The sequence below is a fragment of the Macaca thibetana genome, chromosome 20 (assembly GCF_024542745.1).
Source record: "Macaca thibetana thibetana isolate TM-01 chromosome 20, ASM2454274v1, whole genome shotgun sequence".
NCBI classification, from domain to species: Eukaryota; Metazoa; Chordata; class Mammalia; order Primates; family Cercopithecidae; genus Macaca; species Macaca thibetana.
This window is the reverse complement of record NC_065597.1, coordinates 47,031,968-47,059,781: the sequence shown is the minus strand read 5'-3', so window position 1 is coordinate 47,059,781 and position 27,814 is coordinate 47,031,968. Positions and strand designations below refer to the sequence as shown.

At 53.6% G+C, this 27,814-nt stretch overlaps 3 protein-coding genes across 3 annotated transcripts in view; 1 reads left to right on the top strand and 2 right to left on the bottom strand.

Moving 5' to 3' along the window:
- Nucleotides 1-27,814, bottom strand: part of VKORC1 (vitamin K epoxide reductase complex subunit 1) — a 502,856-nt gene that overhangs the window by 117,835 nt on the left and 357,207 nt on the right. The window lies entirely within an intron of this gene.
- LOC126944252 (apoptosis-associated speck-like protein containing a CARD) lies at nt 1,273-3,172 on the bottom strand. Its single transcript, XM_050773574.1, has 3 exons — nt 2,196-3,172; nt 1,933-1,989; nt 1,273-1,629 (listed from the first exon to the last, which is right to left on the bottom strand). The coding sequence occupies exons 1-3, from the start codon at nt 2,467-2,469 to the stop codon at nt 1,373-1,375; spliced, it is 588 nt and encodes a 195-aa protein (XP_050629531.1). The 5' UTR covers nt 2,470-3,172; the 3' UTR covers nt 1,273-1,372.
- On the top strand, nt 14,460-26,998 carry TRIM72 (tripartite motif containing 72). Its single transcript, XM_050773506.1, has 7 exons — nt 14,460-14,736; nt 15,158-15,554; nt 19,824-19,919; nt 20,019-20,249; nt 21,345-21,367; nt 23,527-23,645; nt 24,869-26,998. Exons 2-7 carry the CDS (start codon nt 15,165-15,167, stop codon nt 25,441-25,443), a joined length of 1,434 nt encoding a protein of 477 aa, XP_050629463.1. The 5' UTR covers nt 14,460-14,736; nt 15,158-15,164; the 3' UTR covers nt 25,444-26,998.

Below are 27,814 nucleotides of genomic sequence, written 5' to 3'. Positions count from 1 at the left end.
TCAGGCTCTTGGAGCTAGAGGCAGGGAGGACAAGGTAGGAAGTGTTGCAGATAAGATGTAATTAGAGAAAAGGCTGGTGCGGCAGTGAGGTTGGAAAGTGGTTGTCTGGTGATTCCTAAGAATAGGATCCAGGGCCTCCTTGGTATCTGCCCATTGCTTTGCAAATCCTCCCTCTTCAAGGCCAGAAAGGATTGCTTGTAAAGTATACTCAGAAGTAGCCCTAGATTCCTGCTTTCCCAAACAGCCTCTGGAAAGACCAAATTTCCTGGAGTGAGAGACTCATATTTCCCTTTGTAGGCAAAAATTCCATCAAGAAGGCGGGCACGGTGGCTCGCACATGTAATCCCAGCACTTTGGGTGGCTGAGGTGGATGGATCACTTGAGGGAGGCCAGGCGTTTGAGACCAGCCTGGGCAACATGGCAAAATCCCGTTTCTAGTAAAAATGCAAAAATTAACCGGGTGTGGTGGCAAGCACCTGTAATCCCAGTTACTTGACTGGCTGAGGCATGAGAATAGCTTGAACCTGAGAGGTGGAGGTTGCAGTGAGCTGAGGTCGCACCACTGTACTCCAATCTGGGTGACACAGTGAGATTCCATCTCAAAAAAAATTTTTTTAAATGTTCCTTTCAAATGAATGAATAAATAATAACCCTCCAAAAAAATTGCATCAAGAAAAGAGGCAGCTACCACAACTCATTTCCTGAAAATTTGCTTTGGTGGTTGGCATGTTTTTTGAGCAAAGTGTAACCTATGAGCCTTACCCCCATGGAATGGGGTGGGGCAGAGGGGGCATTTAAGCCTGTTAGAGCCAGGGCCAGAAGGAGCCCTCGAGTAATTTGGTGACTTGTGCTCTTCTGTCCTATGTTTAGATAATGCTCTAATGTGTCTGCCCCTGAAAATGTCTCTAATTTTGCATTTTTCTCCTGTGGAGAATGTGGAATGTAGGGGAGCTATGAAGACTAGTGTGTTTCTAAATGCCTCGGACAGAGCTGCCCACCACAGTTCGTGCCCTTTCGTACATGCCTCTTTTAACCTTTGGAACTGGGCCACAGGCTGTTGTCTATAATGGCAAGGTTAGACCCTTTAGGGGAGCACTCAAGGAGCACCACCTGGTGAATGAGGAGGGATAGTCCATGGCCGTACCAGGAAGGATGGAGGAAGCATTTGGGGTGCAGGAGGCATAAGGGACATGGAGCTGGAGGCTGGGCGGCCTCTGAAGCATAGCTGAGCTCTGCACATGCCAGCAGGCTAGAAGCAGGAAAACACACAAGTTCAAGCTGGCTTTTCATGTATTGTGTACAAAAACATCAGATGCAGGATGAGTTTGTTGGGATTGCCAGGGGCTGACTGGAGTGTTGCTGGGAAAGAGCCTCAGCTCCGCTCCAGGTCCTCCACCAGGTAGGACTGGGTCTCCCTTAGGGCCTGGAGGAACAAGTCCTTGCAGGTCCAGTTCCAGGCTGGCATGAAGCTGAAGAGCTTCCGCATCTTGCTTGGGTTGGTGGACTCGGCCTGCACTTCCTGGTACTGCTGATCCTTCAGGACCGTCCCGTACAAGGCATCCAGCAGCCCCTCAACGTCTGTGACCCTCGCGATAAGCGCAGCCCGGTGCTGGTCTACAAAGTGCAGGCCTGGGGGTGGGAGGAGAACATGAGCCAGCAGCCAGGGTGTGGGGCCTGTCCCTGCTGAACTTGAGTTCTTCAGGAATTCCTCTGCAAGCCTAGGAGCGGGGGCTTTACGGGGCGGCCCAAGAGGACCCCACATGCAGTGGGATGTGGGTAATATTGTCTCCCTTCCCCGGCAGGGTGTGGGCTGGTGGGTGGGGTGCGCAGGGTTGCCAAGCTGTGCCCTGCCCTGCCCTGCCCTGGTTGCGGGAGCACAGATGCAGGCTGTGCGGGAGTGTAGTGGGGCTGGGCTGGGTGTGGAGGCCTCACCTGGCTTGGCTGCTGACCGAGGAGGGGCCTGGATCCCAGCTGGTGCAGCTCCAGAGCCTGAAAGGATATGAGCCAAGTGGTCCCCTTCCCTTCCCGCCGTGTGGCGGGGTCCTCTCATTTGGGAGGCCGAGCTCGGGGAGCCTCCTTTCCGGTAGAGTAGCTTTGTTTAGGGGTAGAAGGAACAGAAAGCGGAAGAGCCCGAGGGGTAAGTGCTGGTGTGGGTGGAGGGGAAGACCGGGTGGAGGGGAACGGGGGCGGCTTACCCTGGTGCGTGGCCGCCTGCAGCTGTCCGGCCGTCTCATGCAGACCCATGTCGCGCAGCACGTTAGCGGTGAGCTCGGCGCCGTAGGCCTCCAGGTAGAAGCTGACCAGCTTGTCGGTGAGGTCCAAGGCGTCCATGGACAGCAGCGCGCCCCTTGGGATGCGCCCGTAGCCCTCGCGCAGCGGCACCGACAGCAGCTTCAGCTTGAACTTCTTGAGCTCCTCGGCTGTCAGGTTCTCCAGCGCATCCAGGATGGCATCGCGCGCGCGCCCCATGGCTCCGGGATCCCCGGCCGCTGCCGCCGCTCACCCGGCTGCTGCAGCCGACCAGGAGGAAGTCAGCTCCGGGGCGGAACCTGGACTCCCCGCCTTCCTCCCACTCTGGTCTCCCGACTCCCCGCCCCGGTCCGTTGCCCTCCAGCAAAAGGCACTCCCTGACTACGCCCTTGGTCCCTGCCCACCCAGGCCTCTGGATTGGGGCCCCAGGCCGTCGGGGGACGCCAGGATCGCGCCCTCCAGCTGGCCTGTGAGGTGGGACCTGGGAGGAGACCCGCAGAGGGGCTCATTGGTGGCGCCTGCTTGTCTCTGGGCTTGCACCAGCGGGTACAGACCAGAAACCTGGGCTTGCTCTCACTGGGTTTATTGGAGCACCTAGGCTTAGGATCTCGTATTTCCAGAACCCCCGAAACCTCTGCGGCTCCCCGAACCTTAGGATTCTCTCCCACATGTCATAGAATCTTGGAATCATGACAGCTAGATGCATGAAGCTCCCTCAATTCCACATGCTGGAGAAAAATGAGGTGTAAAAAAGGGTAGGGAGTGCAAAGCTCTCTTGAGCTTCAGTTTCATTTTCTACCACATGGGGATGATAACCCTCAGGTGCTTATAAATATTCCAGCATAACATGGCAGACCCGATGGCTCCTGAAACCCTGCCAGATGCTTCCTAGGGGAGCCAGAATTTGATCCCAAGAGCTGAATTTCTTGGGAAGTGATGACAACAGTTATTGGTTGAGAACATTCTCAACTGGAGGGAGCATCCTGGGTAGGGAGTCAGCCACTCTGGGCCCAGGGGCTTGGGATAGCATTGGAACCTGTGCTGTGCCAAAAATTCTTCCTTTTTTTTTCTCTTTTCTTTTAGAGACAGGGTCTCACTGTGTTGCCCAGGCTGGAATGCAGTGGCGCGACCATTGCTCCCTGCAGCTTTGAACTCCTGGGCTCAAGCGATCCTCCTGCTTCACCTCCCAAAATACTGAGATTATGGGCACCAGGCACCGTGGCTCGCCCTCAATTTGTTCCTAACATGGCTGGGGAGGTCTGCTGGTCTGACCTCTGTGAGCCTCCCTGGCCTTGTCTTATGCCACGCCCTGCTTTCCCTCCATCTCCGAGCTGTGGCCATGCTGGTCTCTCAGTTTCTCAAGCGTGCCAGCCTCCTTTTACCTCTCCAAGCCTTTGCACGTGCTGTTCCCTCAGCCTTGAAATCACTTCCCTCTTTGCCTGAGAAACTTTAGGCCTCAAGTTAAATGTCACTTCTTCTGGGAGACCAGGCTTAGAGCTTTTCCCAGGCTAGTTCATAACATGTGCTACGTATCTGTAGCTCTCATGGCAAGTGTAACGAATCCTGTGCACTTGTTTAAAACCACTTCTCCCTGCCAGTCTGTAAATCATGCCTGTCCAGATCATTGTTATGTCCTCAGCATCCAGAACAGGGCTTGACAAATAGTAGGTGCTCAATAAATGGCTCCAGAATGAATAATGAATGAATGGACCTTGTGGCTCAAGGGAGGATACCAGTAACTGCAAGTTATGCCTTATGCACAAGCTCTTCAAAGAGAGGCAGCCTCCAGAAGACTAAAGACCATGAACTTGAAGCCCTACAGTTCTTCGTTTGAATCCTGACTCTACTTCCCAGGGTGGGGTATTTGGAATCCTTTATTTTTCCTTCTCATCTGGGTTGTAACAATCACTGTTCCTTATAGTCATACGACCCTGACATATTATACATTTATTTACTTATTGGACATTAATCCCTCTCTAAAATGTGAGCCCTGTGAGCATCAGAGACCTTAACTGTCTTGTTCTTTGCTGAATCCCTAGTGTCAAGAATGTACCTGGAAATAGCTGGGTGTGGTGGAGGGCGCCTGTAATCCCAGCTAATAGGGAGGCTGGGGCATGAGAATCTCTTGAACCAGGGAGGCAGAGGCTACAGTGAGCCGAGATTGCACCACTGCACTCCAGCCTGGGTGACAGAGCTAGATCCCATCTAAAAAAAAAAAAAAATGTATCTAGAACACAGTAGGTACTGAGTAAAGATTTGCTGAGTGAAGGAATGAATGAGGCTGTGATACTTGCAGCATGTTGTATTCAAAAGCTTCCAGCATGGCTGGGTGCAGTGACTCATCATGCCTGTAATCTCAGTGGTTTGGGAGGCTGAGGCTGGAGAGTCACTTGAGCCCAGGAGGTTGAGGGTGCAGTGAGCTATGATTGTGCCACTCGGCAACAGAGACCTTGTCTCAAAAAGAAACAAGACAAACAAAAAACCAGGATGGGCCGGGCACAGTGACTTATAGCTGTAATCCCAGCATTTTGGGAGGGCGAGGTGGGTGGAGGTCAGGAGTTCGAGACCAGCCTGGCCAACAGGGTGAAACCCCATCTCTACTAAAAATACAAAAATTAGCCGGGCGTGGTGGCAGGTGCCTGTAATCCCAGCTACTGGGGAGGCTGAGGCAAGAGAATCGCCTGAACCCAGGAGGTGGAGGTTGCAGTGAGCCAAGATCACACCATTGCACTCCAGCCCAGGCAACAAGAGCGAAACTCCATCTCAAAACAAACAACAACAAAAAAACAAAAACAAAAAACCAGGATGGGGAGCAGTGCTCTGCTACCCTGCTGAAAGCCTTTTTGTTGTTGTTGTTTTTTCTTTTGAAGACAGGGCCTCACTCTGTTGCCCAGGCTGGAGTACACTGGAGGGATTGTGGCTCACTGCAACCTCGAACTCCTGGGCTCAAGCAATTCTCTCATCTCGGCCTCCCGAGTACCTGGGACTACAGGTGTGCCACCATGTCTAGCTAGTTTTTTAAATTTTTATAGAGAATGGGTCTCCCTATGTTGTTCAGGCTGGTCTCGAACTCCTGGGCTCAGCAATCCCCCTGCCTTGGCTTCCCAACATGCTAGGATTACAGGTGTGAGCCACCATGTTCGACCTTGCTCCCCATCCTTGTACCGTGTAGGCTGGGGTAAGCTGTGTGCCAACATCCTCACCATGGGTGGCACTTGTGGTCCAACAGCCAGTGTCCCTTGGCTCATGGATGTTTATCATGCCTTCTCACTGGCCTTTATTCTTCCAGAATCTCCATCTTCTTTTGTGCACTGTGGCCAGAAGGATACATCTTCCTAACCCACACATATGCTCCTGCTCCTGCCTGGCTCAGAAACCCCCCCATGACTCCCCAGTGCCCTCAGAGTCAAGTCCCAAGACCTTGGCTTGGCCTTCAAGGTCCTCGCTAACCTCTTCAGCTGCCCCTTCCACCCTGTGATCTGTGAACCTCTCCCCCTGTGGGGGCTGCTCTCTGCTTGGCCTCTTTTTCCTTCTGGTCTACTTGGTGAGTTCCCACCTGTCTTCTGACATTCATCAGGCATCACTTTTTTCTTTTCTGCTTTTCTTTTTCAGAGATGAGATCTCACTCTGTTGCCCAGGCTGGAGTGCAGTGTGCAATCATAGCTCACTGTAGCCTCGAACTCCTGGGTTCAAGCGATCCTCCCACCTCAGCTTCCTGTGTAGCTGGAACTACAGGCGCATGCCACCACGCTCAGCTAATTTTTAAATTTTTTTGTAGAGATGAGGTCTTTCTATGTTGCCCAGGCTGATCTCCAACACCTGGGCTCAGCGATCCTCCTGCCTAGGCCTCCCAAAGCACTGGGATTACAGGTGTGAGCCAACACACCCAACCTAGGAGTCACCTCTTCTAATAAATAATAGAAATAAGCCTTTAGTCTGCAGTCTTTCACATGCCTCCTTCCTTCCCTCCCTTCCTTCTTTCCTTCTTTTTTTTTTCCCTTTCTCTCTCCCTCTCTCTTTTTTTTTTGAGACAGAGTCTCGCTCTGTTGCCAGGCTGGAGTGCAGTAGCGTGATCTCGGCTCACTGTAACCTCCACCTCCCAGGTTCAAGCAATTCTCCTGCCTCAGCCTCCCGAGTAGCTGGGACTACAGGCGTGCGCTACCATGCCTAGCTAATTTTTGTATTTTTATTAGAGACGAGGTTTCGCCATGCTGGCCAGGATGGTCTTGATCTCTTGACCTTGTGATCCTCCTGCTTCTGCCTCCCAAAGTGGTGGGATTACAGGCATGAGCCACCGCGCCCAGCCTCTTTCACTCCTTCCTTCCTTCCTTCCTTCCTTCCTTCCTTCCTTCCTCCTCCCTCCCTCCCTCCCTCCCTCCCCTCCCTCCCTCCCTCCCTTCCTTCCTTCCTTCCTCCCTTCCTTCCTTCCTTCCTTCCTTCCTTCCTTCCTTCCTTCCTTCCTTTCTCTCTCTTTCTTTCTCTCTCTTTCTTTCTTCCTCTCTCTCTCTCTTTCTTTCTTTCTCTTTCTTTTTCTTTCTTTCCTTTCCATCTTTTCCTCCCGCCCTTCCTCCCTCCTTCCCTCCCTCCCTCCCTCCCTCCCTCTCTTCCTTCCTTCCTTCCTTCCTTCCTTCCTTCCTTCCTTCCTTCCTTCCTTCCTTCCTTCCTTCCTTCTCTCTTTCTTTCCTTCCTTCCTTCTCTCACTCCCTCCCCCTCTCCCTTACTTCCTTCCTCCTTCCTTCCTTTTCTTTTTTTCTTTTTCTTTTTTTTTTTTTTTTTTTGAGACAGGGTCTCAGTCTGTTGCCCAGGCTGGAATGCAATGGCATGATCATAGCTCACTACAGCCTTGACCTCCTGGGCTTAAATGATCCTCCCATCTCAGCCTCCCAAATAGCTGATACTACAGGTGCATGCCATGATGCCCAGCCAATTTTTGTAATATATATATATTTAGACAGAATCTTGCTCTGTCACCCAGGCTGGAGTGCAGTAGTGCAATGTCCCCTTACTGTAACCTCTGCCTCATGGGTTCAAGCGATTCTTGTGCTTCAGCCTCCTGAGTAACTGGGATGACAGGCGTGAGCCATCATGCCCAGCTACCTTTTATATTTTTAGTAGAGACGGGGTTTTGGCATGTTGCCCAGACTGGTCTCCAACCCCTTGGCTCAAGTAATCTTGCCTGCCTTGGCCCCCCCCAGGTACTGGAATTACCGGCGTGAGCCACCATGCCCAGCCCACGTGCATTATTTCTAAGCCTTATAGCAATCCCTCTGAGATGGGGAATTGTGGCCCCACTTTGTAAATGAGAAGATAGGTTCAGAGAGGTGGAAGGGCTTGTCCAAGGTCACATTACAGCACAGAGCTTGGCACAGACCCAACCTTGATAAGCCGTTGTAGAATGACACAAGAATCCTAGAGTCTAGAATCATCGAAACCTGCTCTTTTCACTTTGGTAGAATTGGAAGAGCTTTGGGTGTTTGATACATTGAAAAATGATTGCCTGATTCAATCCCTACAACGCAGAGCAGGGGGCCCCTTTGCCATGTGGCCTCCTGCCTGCATCTCTGGAGCCCTTGTTTGGATGGGGTGGCCTTTGCTTTAGGTAAAACTAATGTGATGCCTTTCTTTTTTTTTTTTTTTTTTTTTTTTTGAGACGGAGTCTCGCTCTGTCGCCCAGGCTGGAGTGCTGTGGCCGGATCTCTGCTCACTGCAAGCTCCGCCTCCCGGGTTCCCGCCATTCTCCTGCCTCAGCCTCCCAAGTAGCTGGGACTACAGGCGCCCGCCACCTCGCCCGGCTAGTTTTTTGTATTTTTTGGTAGAGACGGGGTTTCACCGTGTTAGCCAGGATGGTCTCGATCTCCTGACCTCGTGATCCACCCGTCTCGGCCTCCCAAAGTGCTGGGATTACAGGCTTGAGCCACCGCGCCCGGCCATGATGCCTTTCAATGGAACCTTTGGGGCTGCAGGAAAATGCACCTATAGGAGTGTGTGTGTGTGTGTGTGTGCGTGCGTGTGTGAGTGATGCCTCTCTCCTCCTCACACCCAGCTTCTTGGTAGAGAGGGAGGTGAACATGTGAGTCCCCGTGGGGTGAAGCTCCCCCTGTTTCTGAGCATCACCACCCAGGGTCCTTCCTCTGGGGCCCAGCTTGGCCCTGGGATCTGACCCCTGTTACGTCCTACTGACACACACATTCAGATGGAGACAGGGAAGCTCCTGGCTGTGACCATCACCTGACATCACCTCAGGGCAAGTGTTAGCACTTCGGTGAGATGTCACAGGGAGGCAAGGGACAAGGCACTGGGGAAATGCAGCCGTTTCTCTCGGATAACTGGAAGCGTCCCTCTTGCAACAGTTTCAGGTCGGAGCTCGGTGAGAACAAGTGGCATCTTTTGGCAGGTGCATGTGCTCTGTGAGCTGACTGCAAATTCTTTTGTTGCTTTTGTTTTTGAGACAGGGTCAGGCTCTGTTGCCCAGCCTGGAGTGTAATGGCACCCTCTCGGCTCACTGTAGCCTCAACGTCCCAAGCCCAAGCGATCCTCCCGTTTCTGCCTCCCAAGCAGCTGGGACCATAGGCATGTGCCACCATGCCTGGCTAATTTTTGTATGTTTTTTTAGAGATGGGATTTCACCATGTTGCCCAGGCTGGTCTCGAACTCCTGGGCTCAAGCAATCTTCCCGCCTCAGCCTCCGAAAGTGCCGGGATTACATGCGTGAACCACCGTGCCCGGTCTGACCCTACCCCCCGCAGGAAAGAGCCTCCAGTTCTCAGCCCAGGCTCACCCTTGCCCCCCTGGACAGGAGCCAGAGCAGTTGATGGAATTAGGATGCCTGCTTCCTGGGTGTGACCCCCACCCCCACAACAAAGTAATTCCTTGATTGCTGGAGTCAGATTGCTTCTCCTGGGGCAAGAAGGACCACAGACTGCCAGGACATTGGGCAAGTCACTTAGCCCCTGTGCCCCATGGCCTCCCTGTAGGATAGTGAAAGCATTGTTATGAGGCTGCAATGAGTTCAGAATTGTGAAGAGATTGTGCAGTGGCTCACGCCTGCAATCCCAACGCACTTTGGGAGGCTGAGGTGGGTGGATCACCTGAGGTCAGGAGTTTGAGACCAGCCTGGCCAATAGGGTGAAACCTTGTATCTACTAAAAACACAAAAATTAGCTGGGTGTGTTGGCGGGTGCCAACTACTTGGGAGGCTGAGGCAGGAGAATTGCTTGAACCCAGGAGTTGGTTCAAGCACTGTACTCCAGCCTGTGAGACAAGAGTGAGACTCTGTTTCAAAACAAAATAAAATAGCTGGGTGTGGTGGCTCACACCTGCAATCCTAGCACTTTGGGAGGCCAAGGTGGGTGGATTGCCTGAGCTTGGGATTTTGAGACCAGCCTGGGCAATATGGCGACACCCCATCTCTACTAAAACACAAAAATTAGCTGGGTGTGGTGTTGTGTGCCTGTAATCCTAGCACTTTGGGAGGCTGAGGTGGAATAATCGCTTGAACTTGGGAGGCAGAGATTGCAGTGAGTTGAGGTGACAGAGTGACTCCATCTCAAAAAACAAACAAACAAGAAACAAAACAATTTACTTGTTGCATCTTTACAGAAATCCATAGTCTTGATACTAATCCTTACACGATTCTTATTTTATAGGTGAGAAAATCAGGTTAAGCGACTTGCCCAAGGTCACACAACAAGGAAATTCTAGTCAGGATTGGAACCTGGTAGTGGCAGTCACTGCACCCTTGTGTGCCAGCACACTGTCCCTGTTTATGTAGCATATACATTTTTTGTTTTTCTTTCTTTCTTCTGGTTTTTGTTGTTGTTGTTTTGAGACCGCATTTCGTTCTTGTTGCCCAGGCTGGAGTGCAATGGCTCGATCTCAGCTCACTGCAACCTCCGCCTCCTGAGTTCAAGCAATTCTCCTGCCTCAGCCTCCCAAGTAGCTGGGATTACAGGCACCAGCCACCATGTCCAGCTAATTTTGTAATTTTAGTAGAGACAGGGTTTCTGTCTCTACTAAAGAAAGAAGTAGACCATGTTGGTCAGGCTGGTCTTGAACTCCTGACCTCAAGTGATCCACCTACCTTGGCCTCCCAAAGAGCTGGGATTACAGGTGTGAGCCACTGGACCCAGCCTATGTGGCATATTTTTTAGTTTAATCCTCATGACAACTCTACGGGTTGGTTTTTTTCCTTTTCTTTTCTTTTTGAGACAGGATTCAAGCAATTCTCCTGGCTCAGCCTTTGGAGTAGCTGGGATTATGGGACTACAGGCATGAGCCACCATACTGTTTGTTTGTTTGTTTTTGGTAGAGACGGGGGTCTCGCTGTGTTGCCCAGGTTGGTCTCGAATTTCTGGACTCAAGTGATCCTCCCACCTTGGCCTCCCAAAGTGCTGGGATTACAGGTGTGAGCCACCACACCCGGCCAGAATGGTGTTATTTATCCTTATATTGTAACTGAAGGTGCTGAGGCCCAGAGAGACAGGTGATTTTCCCTGGGAGTGCCCAGCATGAGCTCGTGAAGTCAGCATTCAGGACTTGCTTCTGTAGCAGCCCTGACTGGGGCTTTCTGGCCTCTCTCTGCATGTATCCAATAACCAGGAGCTCTCACCTTCCAAGGCACTCATTGCTTGAACTGTTGGGAAGCTTTCCCTTAGCACAAGCTGAAATCTGTCCCTAGTGAGCTCTTTAGGTCTGAGTGACCTCGTAGGGCCAGCCACACTGGTTCACCACTCCCTCCTTTGTTGCACGTGGCTTCTTGCCTCTTCTTGTTCTCAGTCTGCTTAGGACAATCAATGTTCTTTCCATGGATCAGAGGCCAGTCCTTGCCCATCTGCAGGGAGGGATTGAGTTGACTATCACCCACCTGTCTTGGACACCTGACAGCAGGACCTTCAGCCCCAACTTGGCCATGATGGAAACTCTGGATGAGATTTAAGTTCTGGAAGTTCAGTTTTTGAGCCTGAGCAGCTTGTGGTTTCAGAGACCAGCTCCAGATATACCCTCTTTCAAACCCTCTTGTGTTGCTAATACAAGGCTGAGTCTGAGCCATCAAGAATGGAAGAAATCAGGGGCTTTTAGCCAGGCATGGCAGCGAACGCCTGTGGTCCCTGTTACTTGGGAGGCTGAGGTGGGAGGATCACTTGAGCCTGGGAGATCGAGGCTGTAGTGAGCCATGATTGCGCCATTGCACTCCAGCCTGGGCGACACCGTGAGACCTCAGAGACTTAAGGACAAAGAAGGTGGGGACACAAAACTCCCCTGGATTTCTCAGTGTGCCGGTAAAGAGCGCCAGCTTTGGCTGGGCACGGTGGCTCACGCCTGTAATCCCAGCACTTTGGGAAGCCGAGGCAGGCGGATCACGAAGTCAGGAGATTGAGACCATCCTGGCCAACATGGTGAAACCCTGTCTCTATTAAAAATACAAAAAATTAGCTGGGTGTGGTGGCGGGCGCCTGTAGTCCCAGCTACTTGGGAGGCAGAGGTGGGAGAATGGTGTGAATCCGGGAGGTGAAGCTTGCAGTGAGCCGAGATCTTGCCACTGCACTCCAGCCTGGGCCACAAAGCGAGACTCCATCTCAAAAAAAAAAAAAAAAAAAAAAAAAAAAAGGTCCAGCTTCCTGAGACTTTTCACATACCCCGAGAATCTGCAGTCATTTACACAGGTAATTGCTCTTATCCGGAAGAATAATAGAACTTTTCTCCTCCTAAAAGAACCAAATGGTTACAGCCTGAATGAGGGCCTAGGTTAAACAAGGTGTCAGGCAGCCTGAAGTAGCTACCTTCCTAAGCAGACCAGCAGAAGTTTGTGCTGTCACCATGCAACATGCAAGAAGGAACGAGCAGCTGGGTGCAGTGGCTCACGCCTGGAATCCCAGCACTGTGGGAGGCTGAGGCGGGTGGATCACCTGAGGTCAGAAGTTCGAGACCAGCCTGGGCAAAATGGTGAAACCCCGTCTCTACTAAAAATACAAAAATTAGCTGGGCGTGGTGGAGCGTGCCTATAATCCCAGCTACTTGGGAGGCTGAGGCAGGAGAATCGCTTGAATCTGGGAAGTGGAGGTTGCAGTGAGTTGAGATCATGCCGCTGCACTCCAGCCTGGGTGACAGAGTGAGACTCCATCTCAAAAAAAAAAAAAAAAAAAAAAAAAAAAAGGAAAAGAAAAAATTAAGAACCTAAGAGAGAAGGCAAAGGGAGAGTCCAAAGGGGAGATTAAGAGACTGAAACAGAAACAAAACTTCATTCTGAGAGAGATAGCAGTTGAGATAAGAAAGAGTAAAACCAGGGAAAGGTTTGAGGGAAGCTAAGAGAAAGATGGAGAGACCAAATGCGAGGGACTGAGTTTGCATGTTTGTTCATTCACCTAGTGTCTGTAGAGCGCCTAATGTGTGTCACACACTTTAGTCTAAGCTGGAGACAAGCAGTAAACACAATTTCTATTCTGTAGGAAGAGACAGAGAAGAAACCAGCAAACAAGTAGAATGGTGATAAATGTTACGGAGAAAAAGAAAGCCAGGCAGTGAGATGTTGAGGAGATAGGAGATTTAAAATCAGGGAGTTGGGAGAGGCCTTGCTGGAAAGGTGATATTGAGCAAAGTCTGAGGGAGGAAACAGAGGAAGCCATGCAGTACTTGGGTTGGAGAGTGTTCCAGGCAGAGGGGACCTTAATTGGAAAGTCCCTGATGCGAGTGATCAACGGGGAAAGGGGTGATAAAAGGGTCAGAGTGATTAATGCGGTCATAGCAGATAGGGCTTTGTGGGCCACAGTTAGCACTTTGGTTTTTATTCTAGATGAAATTTCTTTTCTTTCTTTCTTTTTTTTTTTTTTGAGGCGGAGTCTCTCTCTGTCGCCCAGGCTGGAGTGCAGTGACGCGATCTCGGCTCACTGCAAGTTCCGCCTCCCGGGTTTATGCCATTCTCCTGCCTCAGCCTCCCGAGTAGCTGGGACTGCAGGCACCCGCCACTACACCCGGCTAGTTTTTTGTATTTTTTAGTAGAGAAGGGATTTCACTGTGTTAGCCAGGATGGTCTCGATCTCCTGACCTCGTGATCCACCCATCTCGGCCTCCCAAAGTGCTGGGATTACAGGCTTGAGCCACCGCGCCCGGCCAGTTTTGTATTTTTCTGAGACGAGCTTTCACCACGTTGGCCAGACTGGTCTCAAACTCCTGACCTCAAGTGTTCCACCCGCCTGGACCTCCCAAAATGCTGGGATTACAGGTGTGAGCCACCGCACCTGGCCCTTGCCAACTTTTTAATGGAGTTGTTTTCTGCTTGTTGAAATGTTTAGTTTCCTTATATAATCTGGATGGTAGATCTTTGTTGGATGCATAGTTTGTGAATATTTTCTTCCATTCTTCAGTTGTCTGTTTGTTGATAGTTGCTTTTGCTTTTGCTGTGAAGAAGCTCTTTAGTTTAATGAGGCCCCACTTAACAATTTTTGTTTTTGTTGCTTTTGAGGACTTAGTCACGAATAGTTTACCAAGGCTGATATCCAGAATGGTATTTCTCCTGGGGTTTCTTCTACAGTTTTTATGGTTTGAAGTCTTACATTTAAGTCTTTAACCCATCTTGAGTTAATTTTTTTATATGGTGAAAGGCAGGGGTCCACTTTCATTCTCTTGCATATGTCTAGCCAGTTATCCCAGTGCCACTTAAATGAAATTTCAGCTGAGATTTGAAAGATACACATACAGGAACCAGGGCAGAATTGAGTTCTGGGCTGCAGGCTCTGGATTCAGTTCATTCATTTATTCAATCTCTCTCTGTCATTAATTCTCCAAGCATTTAGAGAGGCCTACTTTGCCCCAAGGCTTGTCCTGGGTGTACTAGAGAGACCAACTTGGAGAAGACCCTCCCCTCAGCTCTGGAGGAAGAAAACATTTCAGAGTGGGGTGAGGTCCTGCCCTCCTGCAGGTGGGATAATCCTGCCAGGGTGACCTTGGTCAGCCATAAACTTGGGGAATGAATGGGCAACAGGCTGGGGAGCGGCTGCCAGCAAGGAGGAAGGAGCTGGAGAGTGTGGAGGTGGGAGTTGGGGGAGAAAGGGGAGATCCCCCCTCAATTTTCTGTCTTTTCTGTGGTGAGAAAGGTCCTGTCTCCCCGCTGGCTCTGAGCTCTGGCTACAGGCTGGCTGGGGAGGGAACAGTGGATGGGCCAAGACAGGTGGCCCTGGCATGTGATGCGTGCACGGGGACTACTCAGCTCTCACTTTTAGAACGGTTTCCGGAAGTGATGGGAGGGATTGGGCAGGGCAGCTAAATATAGTCCTGGAGCCATGGCTCAGTCTGGGAGGGTCTTCCACTGAGCACTGTGTGCCCATCACGCGTGGTGTCCACTGCCAGCTTCCCCTGTGAGTCCCTGTCCTTGCTTGGAGCCTGCTGCTTGTCTCAGATCTTTGGACACAGCCCTGACCCCAGTCCAGCTAGGCTCGACCCTTACCGGTCCTCCTTCCAGTGTCTTTCAGCCTAAGATCTCCAACCAGACCTGTGAGTCCCGTGGGCTGGAAGAGGGGGAGGGGAGGGCTGGAGATCTTGGTAAAGTGGGGGAGGGGAGTCTCGAAGTGGGGGCTCTGGAGAATTTGGGGCCAGGGCTGAGGTCAGAGGCTGAAGCCTGGGGCTAAGGCGAGGGCAAGGACAGTGGGCTAGGACCTGGGCTTGTGTTCAGGAACTGCGGTTGACCGATAGAGCATATTTTTGGAGCTGGAGCTGAGAATTGCAGTGGAGGCTACTTTTGGGCCTGAGACCGAGTTCCTCTTCCCCTTTGGCCGTCAGAGCCCCATCCAGTGTAGGATGGGAGGTCTTTACAGGCTGCGGCTTCTCCCTGCGGCGCGGCGGGCCCGGCCTGGGCCAGGGCTGGGCCGGGAGCACGGCGCCGTGGGTCCCCCTAACCGACTCCTCCTCCACCCAGGCCCGCCATGTCGGCTGCGCCCGGCCTCCTGCACCAGGAGCTGTCCTGCCCGCTGTGCCTGCAGCTGTTCGACGCGCCCGTGACAGCCGAGTGCGGCCACAGTTTCTGTCGCGCCTGCCTGGGCCGCGTGGCCGGGGAACCGGCGGCGGATGGCACCGTTCTCTGCCCCTGCTGTCAGGCCCCCACGCGGCCGCAGGCACTCAGCACCAACCTGCAGCTGGCGCGCCTGGTGGAGGGGCTGGCCCAGGTGCCGCAGGGCCACTGCGAGGAGCACCTGGACCCGCTGAGCATCTACTGTGAGCAGGACCGCGCGCTGGTGTGCGGAGTGTGCGCCTCACTCGGCTCGCACCGCGGTCATCGCCTGCTGCCCGCCGCCGAGGCCCACGCACGCCTCAAGGTGCGGGATCCGAGCGCATCGGGGTCGGAGGGGTTGTTCGGCGGCGCGGGGGCTGGCCGCTGGGGAGGTCGCTGTACTGATTTGGATTCTGAGTCTCTAAAGAGGACCTGGAGTTGCCGGGGTCGGGGGCGGGGCGAAGCAGCCAGGAAAGAGTGTCTGAGGAGCTGAAGGCGGGGCTGACAGAGGAAAGCCGCGCAGGGACGGAGACTGGCGAGAAGGGGGCTGAGCAAACCTAGGTTCCCGGCCTTAGCCTCTAGAGGGACCTGGAGATGGGAGGGCGGAGCCCCAGGGCTGGTCTGATGGGCGGGCCGGAACCAGGCGGAGCAGCGACTGACCAGCCCCTACGGCCCACGCGCTCATTCCTTCACCAGGTGGGCCGGTCGGGCAGGCTCCCTGCGCGGCGCTGGCCCACTTTGGAATGGAGGCGCGGCGTTCCGGGCCGAGCCAGGCGGCCGGGCCAGGGCTGTCCTGTGGTGCTCAGCGGAGGCCCACGCACCCCTGAAACTTCGGAACTTTGGCTGGCCTCACGGTCCCCAGGCGGGGCCTCACCAAAAGGGAGACTGGAAGGGCCAGGCAACCGGGATCTGCACTTGCGTGCGCGGACCCAGGGTGGCACCGAGAGCCCGGTCCAGGATGTTTTTCTGGGTGGAGCTGGAAGTCCCGAACGCCTTGGGAGCCCACACGTGGTTGTGTGCGTCCCGAGGTACTCAGCAGACACCCAGACAGAGGCAAATAGAGACCCACGCACACTGGCTAGTGCGTGCTATACGTGTGGCAAAAGCACACGCGTGTAGCTACCGGCGGGCACGTGTCCGCGCAGCCCCAGGAAAGTCTGTCATGAATATTTATTGGGCAGTGGAAGAAGAAATGACAGGTGCAGGGGCTGGAGGAGGCGGGGTCTGGAGGCACGGAGGCGTCCTTGGTCCCCGAGGTGGAGACACTGCCGTCGTCTTAAGCTACTGGTGCGCGCGCGGGGCTGGCTTCACAGGCGTTGCACTACTCCTTCCCTTGGCCTGCCTCCTAGAGGGGGTAGACTACCGTCCTTTCGTTGGTATTCGAGGCCCCCGGGCTTCCCAAGGACCCGCCAGCTCCTGCCTGGCCCGGTTCAGCCCAGGCCTAGCTGGTGGTCTCCTAGCTCAGGGCAGGAGCCTCCTCCCGGGAGCCCTCCCATCCCAGCACACCTGTGCTTAAGAAAGAAAAGAAAGAAATTCAAGATGAAGCTGGGGACTGTGCGACTGCGCGAGGGCTTTGAGCGCATTCCAACCTCGCCCAACCTTGCCCGTCTTTATCTGCGAAGAGAGCACGGAACCCATGAAACGGAACAGGGCCCAGGCAGCCCAGGAGCCTGGAAGGGGGCAGTGGGGCGAGATGCAGCCCACCGGGGTTCGCTGCAGCCCAGCCCTTCGCCGCCGGGAGGGGCTGGCCGGAGGTCTGAGGGAAGACCCCAGGAGGGACCCTGAAGGAGGAGGGGAACAGGAAGGCTCTGGGCGGGACCCGACGCCTGGGTCCTTGGCGAGGAAGCGGGGTTGGGTCCCTAGATCACGTACCAGCTCAGAGTGGCCCTCGCGCGGCCCGCGGCAGCTGTGCCGCCTCCTCCAGCATGCCCATGTCGAGCAGCACGGCCACGACGAACTCGACTGCGTAGTCCTCGTAGTAGGAGGCGACCAGCTGGTCGGTGAGGTCCACGATGTCTAGCTGCCCGAGTGCGCCCCGCGGGACACGCTCAAAGCCCTCGCGCAGTGGCACAGTCCCCAGTTTCATCTTGAATTTTTCTTTTATTTTCTTTCTTTTTTCTTTTTTTTTTTTTGAGACTGACTCTTGCTCTGTAGCCCAGGCTGGAGTGCAGTGGCGCGATCTCCGCTCACTGCAAGCTCCGCCGCCTCCGGTGTTCACGCCATTCTCCTGCCTCATCCTCCCGAGTAGCTGGGACTACAGGCGCCCGCCACCACGCCCGGCTAATTTTTTTTTGTATTTTTAGTAGAGAGGGGGTTTCACCGTGTTAGCTAGGATGGTCTGGATCTCCTGACCTCGTGATCCGCCCGCCTTCGCCTCGCCTCCCAAACTGCTGGAATTACAGGCATGAGCCACCCCGCCCGGCCCATCTTGAACTTCTTGAGCTCCTCCGGGGTCAGGTTCTCCAGCACCTTCAGGATGGCCTCTCGCTTCCTTCCTATGGCTGAGCCCTGAGCCTCTGAGCCTGGGAGGGCCTGGAGCCATCAGGTCCTACCTTTCCTGCAGCAGGTGGAGCCGCCGCCCCCGGGGATGAACCCGGGAGGAGACTGATCTGGCAGCTCATATTCAACCCTGTGGCTCCTGCCGGAAGGGGACTCTGCAAACACCACCTAGAGGGTCCCCTAGTTTCCCCTGTGAAAGTGGGGGCACCAAATTGTGGAGGTGGGGATTGCTGTTCCCAATCTGCAGAGGAGGAAACAGGTTGGAAGTCATGGAGGCAGGAGTGGAACTCATTCCATGGCCAGGCACCTTCCAGCAAAGAAGTGGCTTTGTAGCCTGGCATGGTTGCTCATGCTTGTAGTGCCAACTATTCAGGAGGCTGAAGCAAAAGGATTGCTTGAGCCTAGGAGTTCGAGGATGCAGAGCTGTGATTGTGCCACTGCACTCCAGCCTAGGCAATCCTGTCTCAAAAAAAAAAAAAAAAAAAAAAAAAAAAAATTTTCTTTGGCAGGAGTATTGGGAGCTCTCCTATATTTGCATATTTGTATTTGAGGTCTTGGGTGAGATCTAGACCACGGAGTGTTTGGTTCGTCTATGCAGGGGATTTTTTTTTTTTTTTTTAAACGGAGTCTTGCTCTGTCTCCCAGGCTGGAGTGCAGTGGCACATTCTTGGCTCACTGCAACCTCTGCCTCCCTAGTTCAAACCATTCTCCTGCCTCAGCCTTCCGAGTAGCTGGGATTACAGGCACCTGCCACTGCGCCCGGCTAATTTTTGTATTTTTAGTAGAGATGGGGTTTCACCATCTTGGCCTGGCTGACCTCGAACTCATGACCTTGTGATCCACCCACCTCGGCCTCCCAAAGTGCCGGGATTACAGGCGTGAGCCACCACACCCGGCCAGCAGGGGACATTTTAATTAAATTCCGTGCCCCCAACTCCAAGCCCGTGCATGTACAGGTTGGCTGACGTGGGGGTTAGGCTGACAGTCTGACTGAGGCTGATGTTCTGCTTTTAGGTAAGAGAGGAAGCCCAGGCGTAGGGGGAGTTTGCCTTTCTTCTTTCATATATCCTTCACGTACCCCCTGAGGTCTGTTGTGTGCCAAGCTCTGTGCCTGCCTGTCTGGTGGGAGAGACCAAACCACTTTGGCGTTTGCCATCCTCACAAAGACCTGTGCTATGGGGCCGACTGCTGAGCAGAGGGGATCAGGGAAGGCAAGGCCAGGGAGGGGTCAACAAAACAGACAAGGGGCTGGGGGTGTGGTGGTTCACACCTGTAATCCCAGCATGCTGGGAGGCTGAGGTGGGAGGATTGCTTGAGGCCAGGAGTTGGAGACTAGCCTGGGCAATATAGTGAGATTGTCTCTACAAAAACATTTTAAAAAATCATGGCCAGGCGTGGTGGCTCATGTCTATAATTCCAGCACTTTGGGAGGCTGAGGTGGGTGGATCACCTGAGGTCAGAAGTTTGAGAGCAGCCTGGCCAACATGGTGAAATCCTGTCTCTATTAAAGATATCACAATTAAGCCAGGCCTGGTGGTGCACCAAAATTAGTACCAGCTACTTGGGAGGCTGAGGTAGGAGAATCACTTGAACCCAGGAGGCAGAGGTTGCAGTGAGCCGAGATTGTGCCACTGCATTGCAGCCTGGGCGACAGAGTGAGACCCCATCTCAAAAAAAAAAAAAAAATCAAAAAATTTGCTGGGCATGGTGGTGTGTGCCTATAGTTCCAGCTACTTGGGACTTGGGAGACTGAGGTGAGAGGGTCAATTAAGCCTGGGAGGTTGGGGCTGTAGTTAGCTGTGATCATGACACTGCACTCCAGGGTCACTCCAGAGCGAGACCCTGTCTCAAAACAAAACATCAAAATAAATAAATAAAAAAACCGCACCAAAATAGGCAAGGGGCAGGGGAAGCATTCGGACCTCAGGAGTAGCAACGGCTGGGGCTGGTAGGCATGTAAGTGGGTTTGGGGATGGGAAGATGGCTGGAGGAGGAAGTGGCATTGAGGTTGAGCCACAGAGGGCAGGTTTAGGTTGGGAGGTGTGGGTTTGGGGTGAGTGGCATCCACATCACTTCTCCATGCCTTGTCCCCCAGACGCAGCTGCCACAGCAGAAACTGCAGCTGCAGGAGGCATGCATGCGCAAGGAGAAGAGTGTAGCTGTGCTGGAGCATCAGCTGGTGGAAGTGGAGGTGAGGACTTCAAAGGGCCATGTCTCGGGGGCTGGGGGCCCGGCTAGGGGTCTCCAGCCAAGAGCCTTTATTCCGTCAATCACTGCCCCATACCCGCAGGAGACAGTGCGTCAGTTCCGGGGGGCCGTGGGGGAGCAGCTGGGCAAGATGCGGGTGTTCCTGGCTGCACTGGAGGGCTCCTTGGACCGTGAGGCAGAGCGTGTGCGGGGTGAGGCAGGGGTCGCCTTGCGCCGGGAGCTGGGGAGCCTGAACTCTTACCTGGAGCAGCTGCGGCAGATGGAGAAGGTGCTGGAGGAGGTGGCCGACAAGCCGCAGACTGAGTTCCTAATGGTGAGCACTGGGTGACCCCCCCGTCCCCTCCCTGCCTCAGCCCCCTCACTGCTCAGGCCCCAGAGACCTCATCCCATTGTCAGATAGGCCCAGAGAGGGGCAGGGATGAGCCAGCGTCACATGTCCGGGAGGGGCAGGCCTCAGGGCTGCTGTATGGTTGTTTAGGCTGAGCACTGCATAAGGACATTGTATTAAGTGAGTACTATTCATATCACAGACCTTGTCGGTTTATATATTTATTAGGACACTTTTTTTTTTTTTTTTTTTTTTAAGGCAGGGTCTCACTCTGTCATCCAGACTGGAGTGCAGTGGCATGACCATAGCTCACTGAAGCCTTGACTTTGTAGGCTCAGGCAGTCCTCCAATCTCAGCCTCCCATAGCTGGGACTATAGGCACTTACCACCATGCCTGGCTAATATTTGTATTTTTAGTAGAGATAGGGTCTCACTATGTTGCCCAGACTGGTCTCAAATGCCTGGACTCAAGCAATCTGCCTGCCTTGGCCTCCAAAAGTGCTGGGATTACAGGTGTGAGCCACTGCACCCGGCCTATTAGGACAGTTTTCTATCAGGTGGAATCAGAGTTGCTTGGAGGCGAAGATACCTTTTTGTAATCCACATAAAAGTGAAGGGTTAGGGGTGGCCTTGAGTTCTAGGTCTCTTTTGGCTTTTTTGTTTTTTTTTTTTGAGACAGGACTTTGCTCTGTTGCCCAGGCTGGAGTGCAGTGGTGTGATCTCGGCTCACTGCAACCTCCTCTTCCCAGGTTCAAGTGATTTTCCTGGTTCAGCCTCCCAAGTAGCTGGGATTACAGGTGCCTGCCACCACGCCCAGCTAATTTTTTTGTAATTTTGGTAGAGATGAGTTTCACCATGTTGGCCAGGCTGGTCTCGAACTCCTGGCCTCAAGCAATCCATCTGCCTTGGCCTCCCAAAATGTTGAGATTGCAGGCATGAGCCACCTCATCTGGCCTCTTTGAGCTTTTCTGATTCTTCCTGACCTTGCACTTAGCATTCCTAGTTGTCTACCCCATCCTCAAAAGTCTCCAGTGTCCCCAACATCGGCTTCACCACCATTCTCTTTTTCTCTCTCTCCAGAAATACTGCCTGGTGACCAGCAGGTGAGAGCAACCTGGCCCTGCCCCTTTGCCCGACTTGTCCCAGTCTTCTAGGGACACCAGCCGGCTCACTCTCCACTCACTACTGTGCCTGCACACCTGCAATTCAGTCTGCTGCCCCACCCCTGCCTGAACACATGGTTATAGACAGAAATGATCTGGACGGATCCTTTTGCTCAGGGACCTCCTAGACTGGTGCCATGAGACACATGTGGGTGGGGACAAAGGCATCACTGTGTGCTCAGTGGGGCTGTGGAGGGAAAGGGGTGGCCAGGCATGGAGTGAATGTTTGAGATGGGCCCTGGAGGGATGAACAGGAGTTGGCTAGGCAAAGTGCTGGTAGAAGAAGGGCATTGCGAGGAGAAGGGCATTGCGGGGAGAAGGGCATTGCTGGGAGAAGAAGGGCATTGCTGGGAGAAGGACATTGCTGGAAGAAGAAGGGCATTGTGAGGAGAAGGGCATTGCTGGGAGAAGGGCATTGCTGGGAGGAGGGCATTATGGGGAGAAGGGCATTGCGAGGAGAAGGGCATTGCTGGGAGAAGGGCTTTGCTGGGAGAAGGGCATTACTGGGAGAAGAAGGGCATTGCTGGGAGAAGGACATTGTGGGGAGAATGGTATTGCTGGAAGAAGAAGGGCATTGCAGGGAGAAGGGCATTGTGGGGAGAAGGGCAATGTGGGGAGAAGGGCATTGCGGGGAGAAGGGCGTTGGAAGAAGAAGGGCATTGCGGGGGGAAGGGCGTTGCTGGGAGAAGGGCATTGCAGGGAGAAGGGTATTGCTGGAAGAAGAACATTACTGGAAGAAGAAGGGCATTGTGAGGAGAAGGGCATTGCTGGGAGAAGGGCATTATGGGGAGAAGGGCATTGCGGGGAGAAGGGTATTGCTGGGAGAAGGGCATTGCTGGGAGAAGGGCATCGTGGGGAGAAGGGTATTGCTGGAAGAAGAACACTGCTGGGAGAAGAGGGGCATTGTGAGGAGAAGAGCATTGCTGGGAGAAGGGCATTGTGGGGAGAAGGGCATTGCTGGGAGGAGAAATGCATTGTGGGGAGAAGGGCATTGCTGGGAGAAGGGCATTGCTGGGATAAGGGCATTGTGGGGAGAAGGGCATTGCTGGGAGAAGGGCATTGAGGGGAGAAGGGTATTGCTGGAAGAAGAAGGGCATTGCAGGGAGAAGGGCATTGCGGGGAGAAGGGCATTGCTGGGAGAAGGGCATTGCTGGGAGAAGGACATTGTGGGGAGAATGGTATTGCTGGAAGAAGAAGGGCATTGCAGGGAGAAGGGCATTGTGGGGAGAAGGGCATTGCTGGGAGAAGGGCATTGCTGGGAGAGGGGACAGCCAGCTAGAGGGCTGGCGAGTGGGAGGGAAGAGGAACTGGGGTAGTAGGTGTGTGTATACTGGCAAAGCTGAGAAGCTTGGACCTTATCCCAAAAGAAGGATGAAAAAAAATGTAGTTGGGCTGGGTATGGTGGCTCACGCCTGTCATCCAAGCACTTTGGGAGGCTGAGGCGGGTGGATCATCTGAGGTCAGGAGTTCGAGACCAGCCTGGCCAACGGGGCAAAACCTCCTCTCTACTAAAAACACAAAAATTAGCCAGACATGGTGGCAGACACCTATAATCCCAGCTACTTGGGTGGCTGAGGCAGGAGAATTGCTTGAACTCGGGAGGCAGAGGCTGCAGTGAGCCAAGATCATGCCACTACACCCCAGCCTGGGTGATAGAGTCAGACTCAATCTCAAAAAACAAAACAAAATTAAAAAAAGACCAATAAACAGTGGTAAAATATATGTAACATAAAATTGACAATTTTAAGCTTCTTCTTTTTTTTTTTTTAAAGACAGGATCTTGCTATGTTGCCCAGACTGGACTCAAATTTCTGAGCTCCAGTGAGCCTCCTGAGTCAGCCTCCCTGGGCAGCTGGGACTACACTCTACCTGGCTCATTTTAAGCATTTTTAAGTGTGCATTTAAAGTTCAGTGGTGCTAAGTACATTCACATTGTACAACCATCACCAGTGCTTACCTCCAGAATTTTCTCATCTTCCCAAATCAAAACTCCAAAGGAAGAGTTTTAAGCAGGGGTGCGATGTGGAGAGATCCTGGAATCCCCCCAGCCCTTGTCCTCCCTGCTCACAGATGCCTCCCCTTACCCTCCCCACCCCCAGGCTGCAGAAGATCCTGGCAGAGTCTCCCCCACCCGCCCGTCTGGACATCCAGCTGCCAATCATCTCAGATGACTTCAAATTCCAGGTGTGGAGGAAGATGTTCCGGGCTCTGATGCCAGGTACCGGGAGGGACTGGCTCAGGTTTGTGTGTGACTGGGCAGTTGATGGGAGGCCCTACCCACCCTGGAGAGGCCTCCCAGTCCCAACTGGGGAGGCCACTGAAGGAAGTACCCAATGCCCCTTTGCCTCTGGGGTTCCCCCCTGCAGTCCTCTAACCTGTGTTGGGAGGAGGGCCTTTGAGAGCATGGGGTTTGCAGTGGGTGACTGACACGAAGATGCTGCTGTTGTTGGTGGCATGGAACGCTGGGGCCTAGGTCTGAGCCACTGACTTGCCTTGTGATCCTTGGTCAGTCTCTGCCGCTCTCTGGACAGTGGAGATGATAAATCCTGCCAATTGGGGACTGAGGCTCTGCAGAGCTCCTGGAACCCTGGGGACTGGCCTGGGTTAGAGAGTGACTCTGGTGTCCTGTGGCTGGGGAGGCCCAAGGGCTCAGTTCCTCCCTGCAAGAGCTGGATGATGCAGGTTACAGAGCTCTGGGGCATACACATTGCTGGGGCAGCCCTTCCTTGCCTCAGTGGAGGTGGGAATGCAGACAGCCTCATTTTATTCGAGAGAAAACTAAGGCTCAGAGACTGGGTCTAGGCTGATGTAAAGATCGGGCTCCTTGACCTTGGGCCTTGGGCCTTGTTCTGGGCCTCAGATGGTGATGCCTTGTACCAATTTAGTTCTGTTGGCCGGGTTCGGTGGCTTACGCTTGTAATTCCAAAACTTCGGGAGGCCGAGGTGGGAGGATCACTTGAGCCCAGGAGTTCGAGACCAGCCTGGGCAACATAGTGAGACCCCTTGTCTCTACAAAAACTTAAAAAAATTAGCCAGGTGTAGTGGCACATGCTTGTAGTACCAGCTACTTGGCAGATGAGAGGATTGCTTGAGCCTGGGAGTTGGAGGTTGCAGTGAGCCAAGGTTGCACCACTGTGCTCCAGCCTGGGCCACAGAGTGAGACCCTGCCTCAAAAAAAAAAAAAAAAAAAAAAAAAAAAAAAAAAAGAGAGAAAGAAAGAAAATGCAGGCCTGCCTGCCACCCTAGAGGGAAGCAAAAGCAATCATGGCCTCATCTCACAGCTGAGCAAACTGAAGTTGAGCCAGGTGTGGTCTTGTGGCCCAAGCCGGTGAACAGAGATGCCAAGAGGATTAGGGGAGACAAAGCTGGCCTGTAATTGGTTGGGAGAAGGCCCCAGCGAGGCAGAAACCTAGGGTTTTCTGATCGTGGTCTCTCTGGCAGCGCTGGAGGAGCTGACCTTTGACCCGAGCTCTGCGCACCCCAGCCTGGTGGTGTCTTCCTCCGGCCGCCGCGTGGAGTGCTCGGAGCAGAAGGCGCCGCCGGCGGGGGAGGACCCGCGCCAGTTCGACAAGGCGGTGGCGGTGGTGGCGCACCAGCAGCTCTCCGAGGGCGAACACTACTGGGAGGTGGAGGTGGGCGACAAGCCGCGCTGGGCGCTGGGCGTGATCGCGGCCGAGGGGCCCCGCCGCGGGCGCCTGCACGCGGTGCCCTCGCAGGGCCTGTGGCTGCTGGGGCTGCGTGAGGGCAAGATCCTGGAGGCTCACGTGGAGGCCAAGGAGCCGCGCGCTCTGCGCAGCCCCGAGCGGCGGCCCACGCGCATCGGCCTCTACCTGAGCTTCGGCGACGGCGTCCTCTCCTTCTACGATGCCAGCGACGCCGACGCGCTCGTGCCGCTTTTTGCCTTCCACGAGCGCCTGCCTGGGCCCGTGTACCCCTTCTTCGACGTGTGCTGGCACGACAAGGGCAAGAACTCCCAGCCGCTGCTGCTTGTGGGGTCCGAAGGCGCCGAAGCCTGAGCCGCCGGACGGGTCCGGGAGGGGCGCAGGGACCTGGGTTGGAGCTTAGGTCTCCTTGGTCGGGTCTGAAGGGAGAAGGGTGGGGTGCGGGTTGCCAGGGCCCAGGGGGCTGGGAACTGGGGAGTCTCCCAGAATACTGACGTGGGGGTAGGACTGGCTTGGTGGCTCATACCTGTAATCCCAGCACTTTGGGAGACGGAGTCGGGTGGATCACCTGAGGTAAGGAGTTCAAGACCAGTCTGGGCAACATGGTGAAACCCGTCTCTACTAAAAATACAAAAATTAGCTGGGCGCGGTGGTGTAGCCTGTAATCCTAGCTACTTGGAAGGCCGAGGCAAGAGAATTGCTTGAACCCAGGAGGTGGAGGTTGCAGTGAGCAGACATTGTGCCACTGCACTCTAGCCTGGGCGACAAGAGTGAGACTTTGTCTCAAAAAAGGAAAAAAAAAAAAAAAAAAAAGCATGGGGGTTGGCATGGCCTCGGGACTGCTGGTGAGGGGTTGGGGTGATGCTGGGGACAAGACCCAGTGGGGTAGGGAGATCTGGAGTCAGGTCAGTGGGGAAATCAGAATTTGGGAACCAGGAGCCCTGAGAATTCCAGGCAGAAACTAAGGTTGAGCGAGGGAGGGCCAGGGCCAGGTAGGGGGATTGACAGGAGGAGCTTGAGAACCTGTAGAGTAAGGGGCTCCTTCAGCCTCACACTCCCCTCCTCCTTAGGCCTTGGGTCCCCCACTTCAGACTCACCTTACCCAAAGGCCTTCCCCTTAGTTCTCCACCTTAGGCATGCATTCAAATCACCTTTTTAAAGCCCTTAACCATGACTTGTTAAAGCATAGGGTGCTAAGTTTCTGATTTAGTAGGTCAGACAGGTCAAAAAATGCTCCTTTCTTTCTTTCTTTTTTTTTTTTTTGAGACGGAGTCTTGCTCTTTCACCCAAAGCTAGAGTGCAGTGGTGCCATCTCGGCTCACTGTAACCTCTGCCTCCAGGGTTCAAGCAATTCTCATGCCTCAGTCTCTCAAGTAGCTGGGACTACAGACGCCTGCCACCACACCTGGCTATTTATTTTTATTTTTTATTTTTAGTAGGGGTTCACCATGTTGGCCAAGCTGATTTCGAACTTCTGACCTCAAGGATTCACCCGCCTTGGCCTGCCAAAGTGCTGGAATTACAGGCATGAGCCACTTCGCCTGGCCGAAAATGCCCATTTTTTTTTTTTTTTTAATTTAGTTTTTGTAGAAATGGTGTCTCATTATGTTGCCCAGGCTGATCTTGAACTCTTGGCCTCAAGTGATTCTCCTGCCTTGGCCTTCCAAGTGCTGGGATTACAGGTGTGAGCCACCATGCCCTGCCAAAAATGTGCATTTCTGGCAGGTTCCCAGGTGACGCTGCTGGCCACAGGGGCTGACGCTGGGGGAAGCCCTGACCTAGTGCACATCCCACTGGGCTCTTCACTCTCAGTGTAGATCGAGGAGAGGCATAGGTCCAAAAATATGTTTCCCCTGTCAAAAACATGTAAGGTTTGCACCAGGAGTGGAAGGAAACAAATAAACATAAACCAACGCAGAGACATTTAAGGGCTGGGCACTCATGCCTGTAATCCCAACACTTTGGGAGATTGAGGCAAGAGGATCATTTGAGGCCTGGAGTTTGAGACCAGCCTGGGCAACACAGCGAGACCCTATCGCAACAAAAACCAGAAAAACAACAAAAAGAAGACATTGGAAAACTGCCAGAGCCGTTTCTAGGCAAATAAACAACCTTCGACTTAACTTGCTTTGACTCTGGGATATGTTTATCGAGCGTCTTGAACGTTGAGGAAGCCAGTTAAGAGAAAGAGCCCCATGCCAAGGTCACACTGGTCCCTGCTGCTCATGGGGAAGAGAAGGGCCCCCACTAGATGTCCCAGAACTGGCCACTCTCCACTTACTTGCTGGTTCACACCTTCTTTGGTTTTAGCGCGCAGGCATTTCTTGGGCTCTGGAGTAACCACTGAGGCCAGAGTGAGAGTCCCTCTTCCCTGGAGGGAGAGGCCTTTGGGGATCCAGACAGTCTTCTCTCCTGAGGGAAGACGCTGGCCTGGGGTCACTCATTCTCACGGGGAGGGTGTGCTGGTGGGATAGGTGGAAGGGCCTGGGGCCCGGGCAGCCCATTGCGGGGGTTTTCTCAGGAGATGGTGGGTATGGGACTAAGGGTGAAAGGGAGGTTGTGAGTTGGGTAAGAAAGGCCTGAGGATCTGGCAGGGGAAGGCGGCACACCTGGGTGTGTCTCCCAGAGGAAGGCCTGTGGAGCCCTGGCTTCAGGAGACAGAAGAGAGGATTAATGGTAGAAGCTCTTTTATGTTAGAAAATAAAACAATATAGTAAAGGGATTA

Bases quoted from the DNA above. Each gene is read 5' to 3' on its own strand.
- LOC126944252 (XM_050773574.1), bottom strand. From the start codon at position 2,469: ATGGGGCGCGCGCGCGATGCCATCCTGGATGCGCTGGAGAACCTGACA. The intron at 1,990-2,195 runs GTAAGCCGCCCC...ATATCCTTTCAG, and splicing joins GCAGGCGGCCACGCACCAGG to GCTCTGGAGCTGCACCAGCT. The intron at 1,630-1,932 runs GTGAGGCCTCCA...TCCCACCCCCAG, and splicing joins TCGGTCAGCAGCCAAGCCAG to GCCTGCACTTTGTAGACCAG.
- TRIM72 (XM_050773506.1), top strand. From the start codon at position 15,165: ATGTCGGCTGCGCCCGGCCTCCTGCACCAGGAGCTGTCCTGCCCGCTG. The intron at 20,250-21,344 runs GTGAGCACTGGG...CTCTCTCTCCAG, and splicing joins CGCAGACTGAGTTCCTAATG to AAATACTGCCTGGTGACCAG. The intron at 21,368-23,526 runs GTGAGAGCAACC...CCCCACCCCCAG, and splicing joins TACTGCCTGGTGACCAGCAG to GCTGCAGAAGATCCTGGCAG.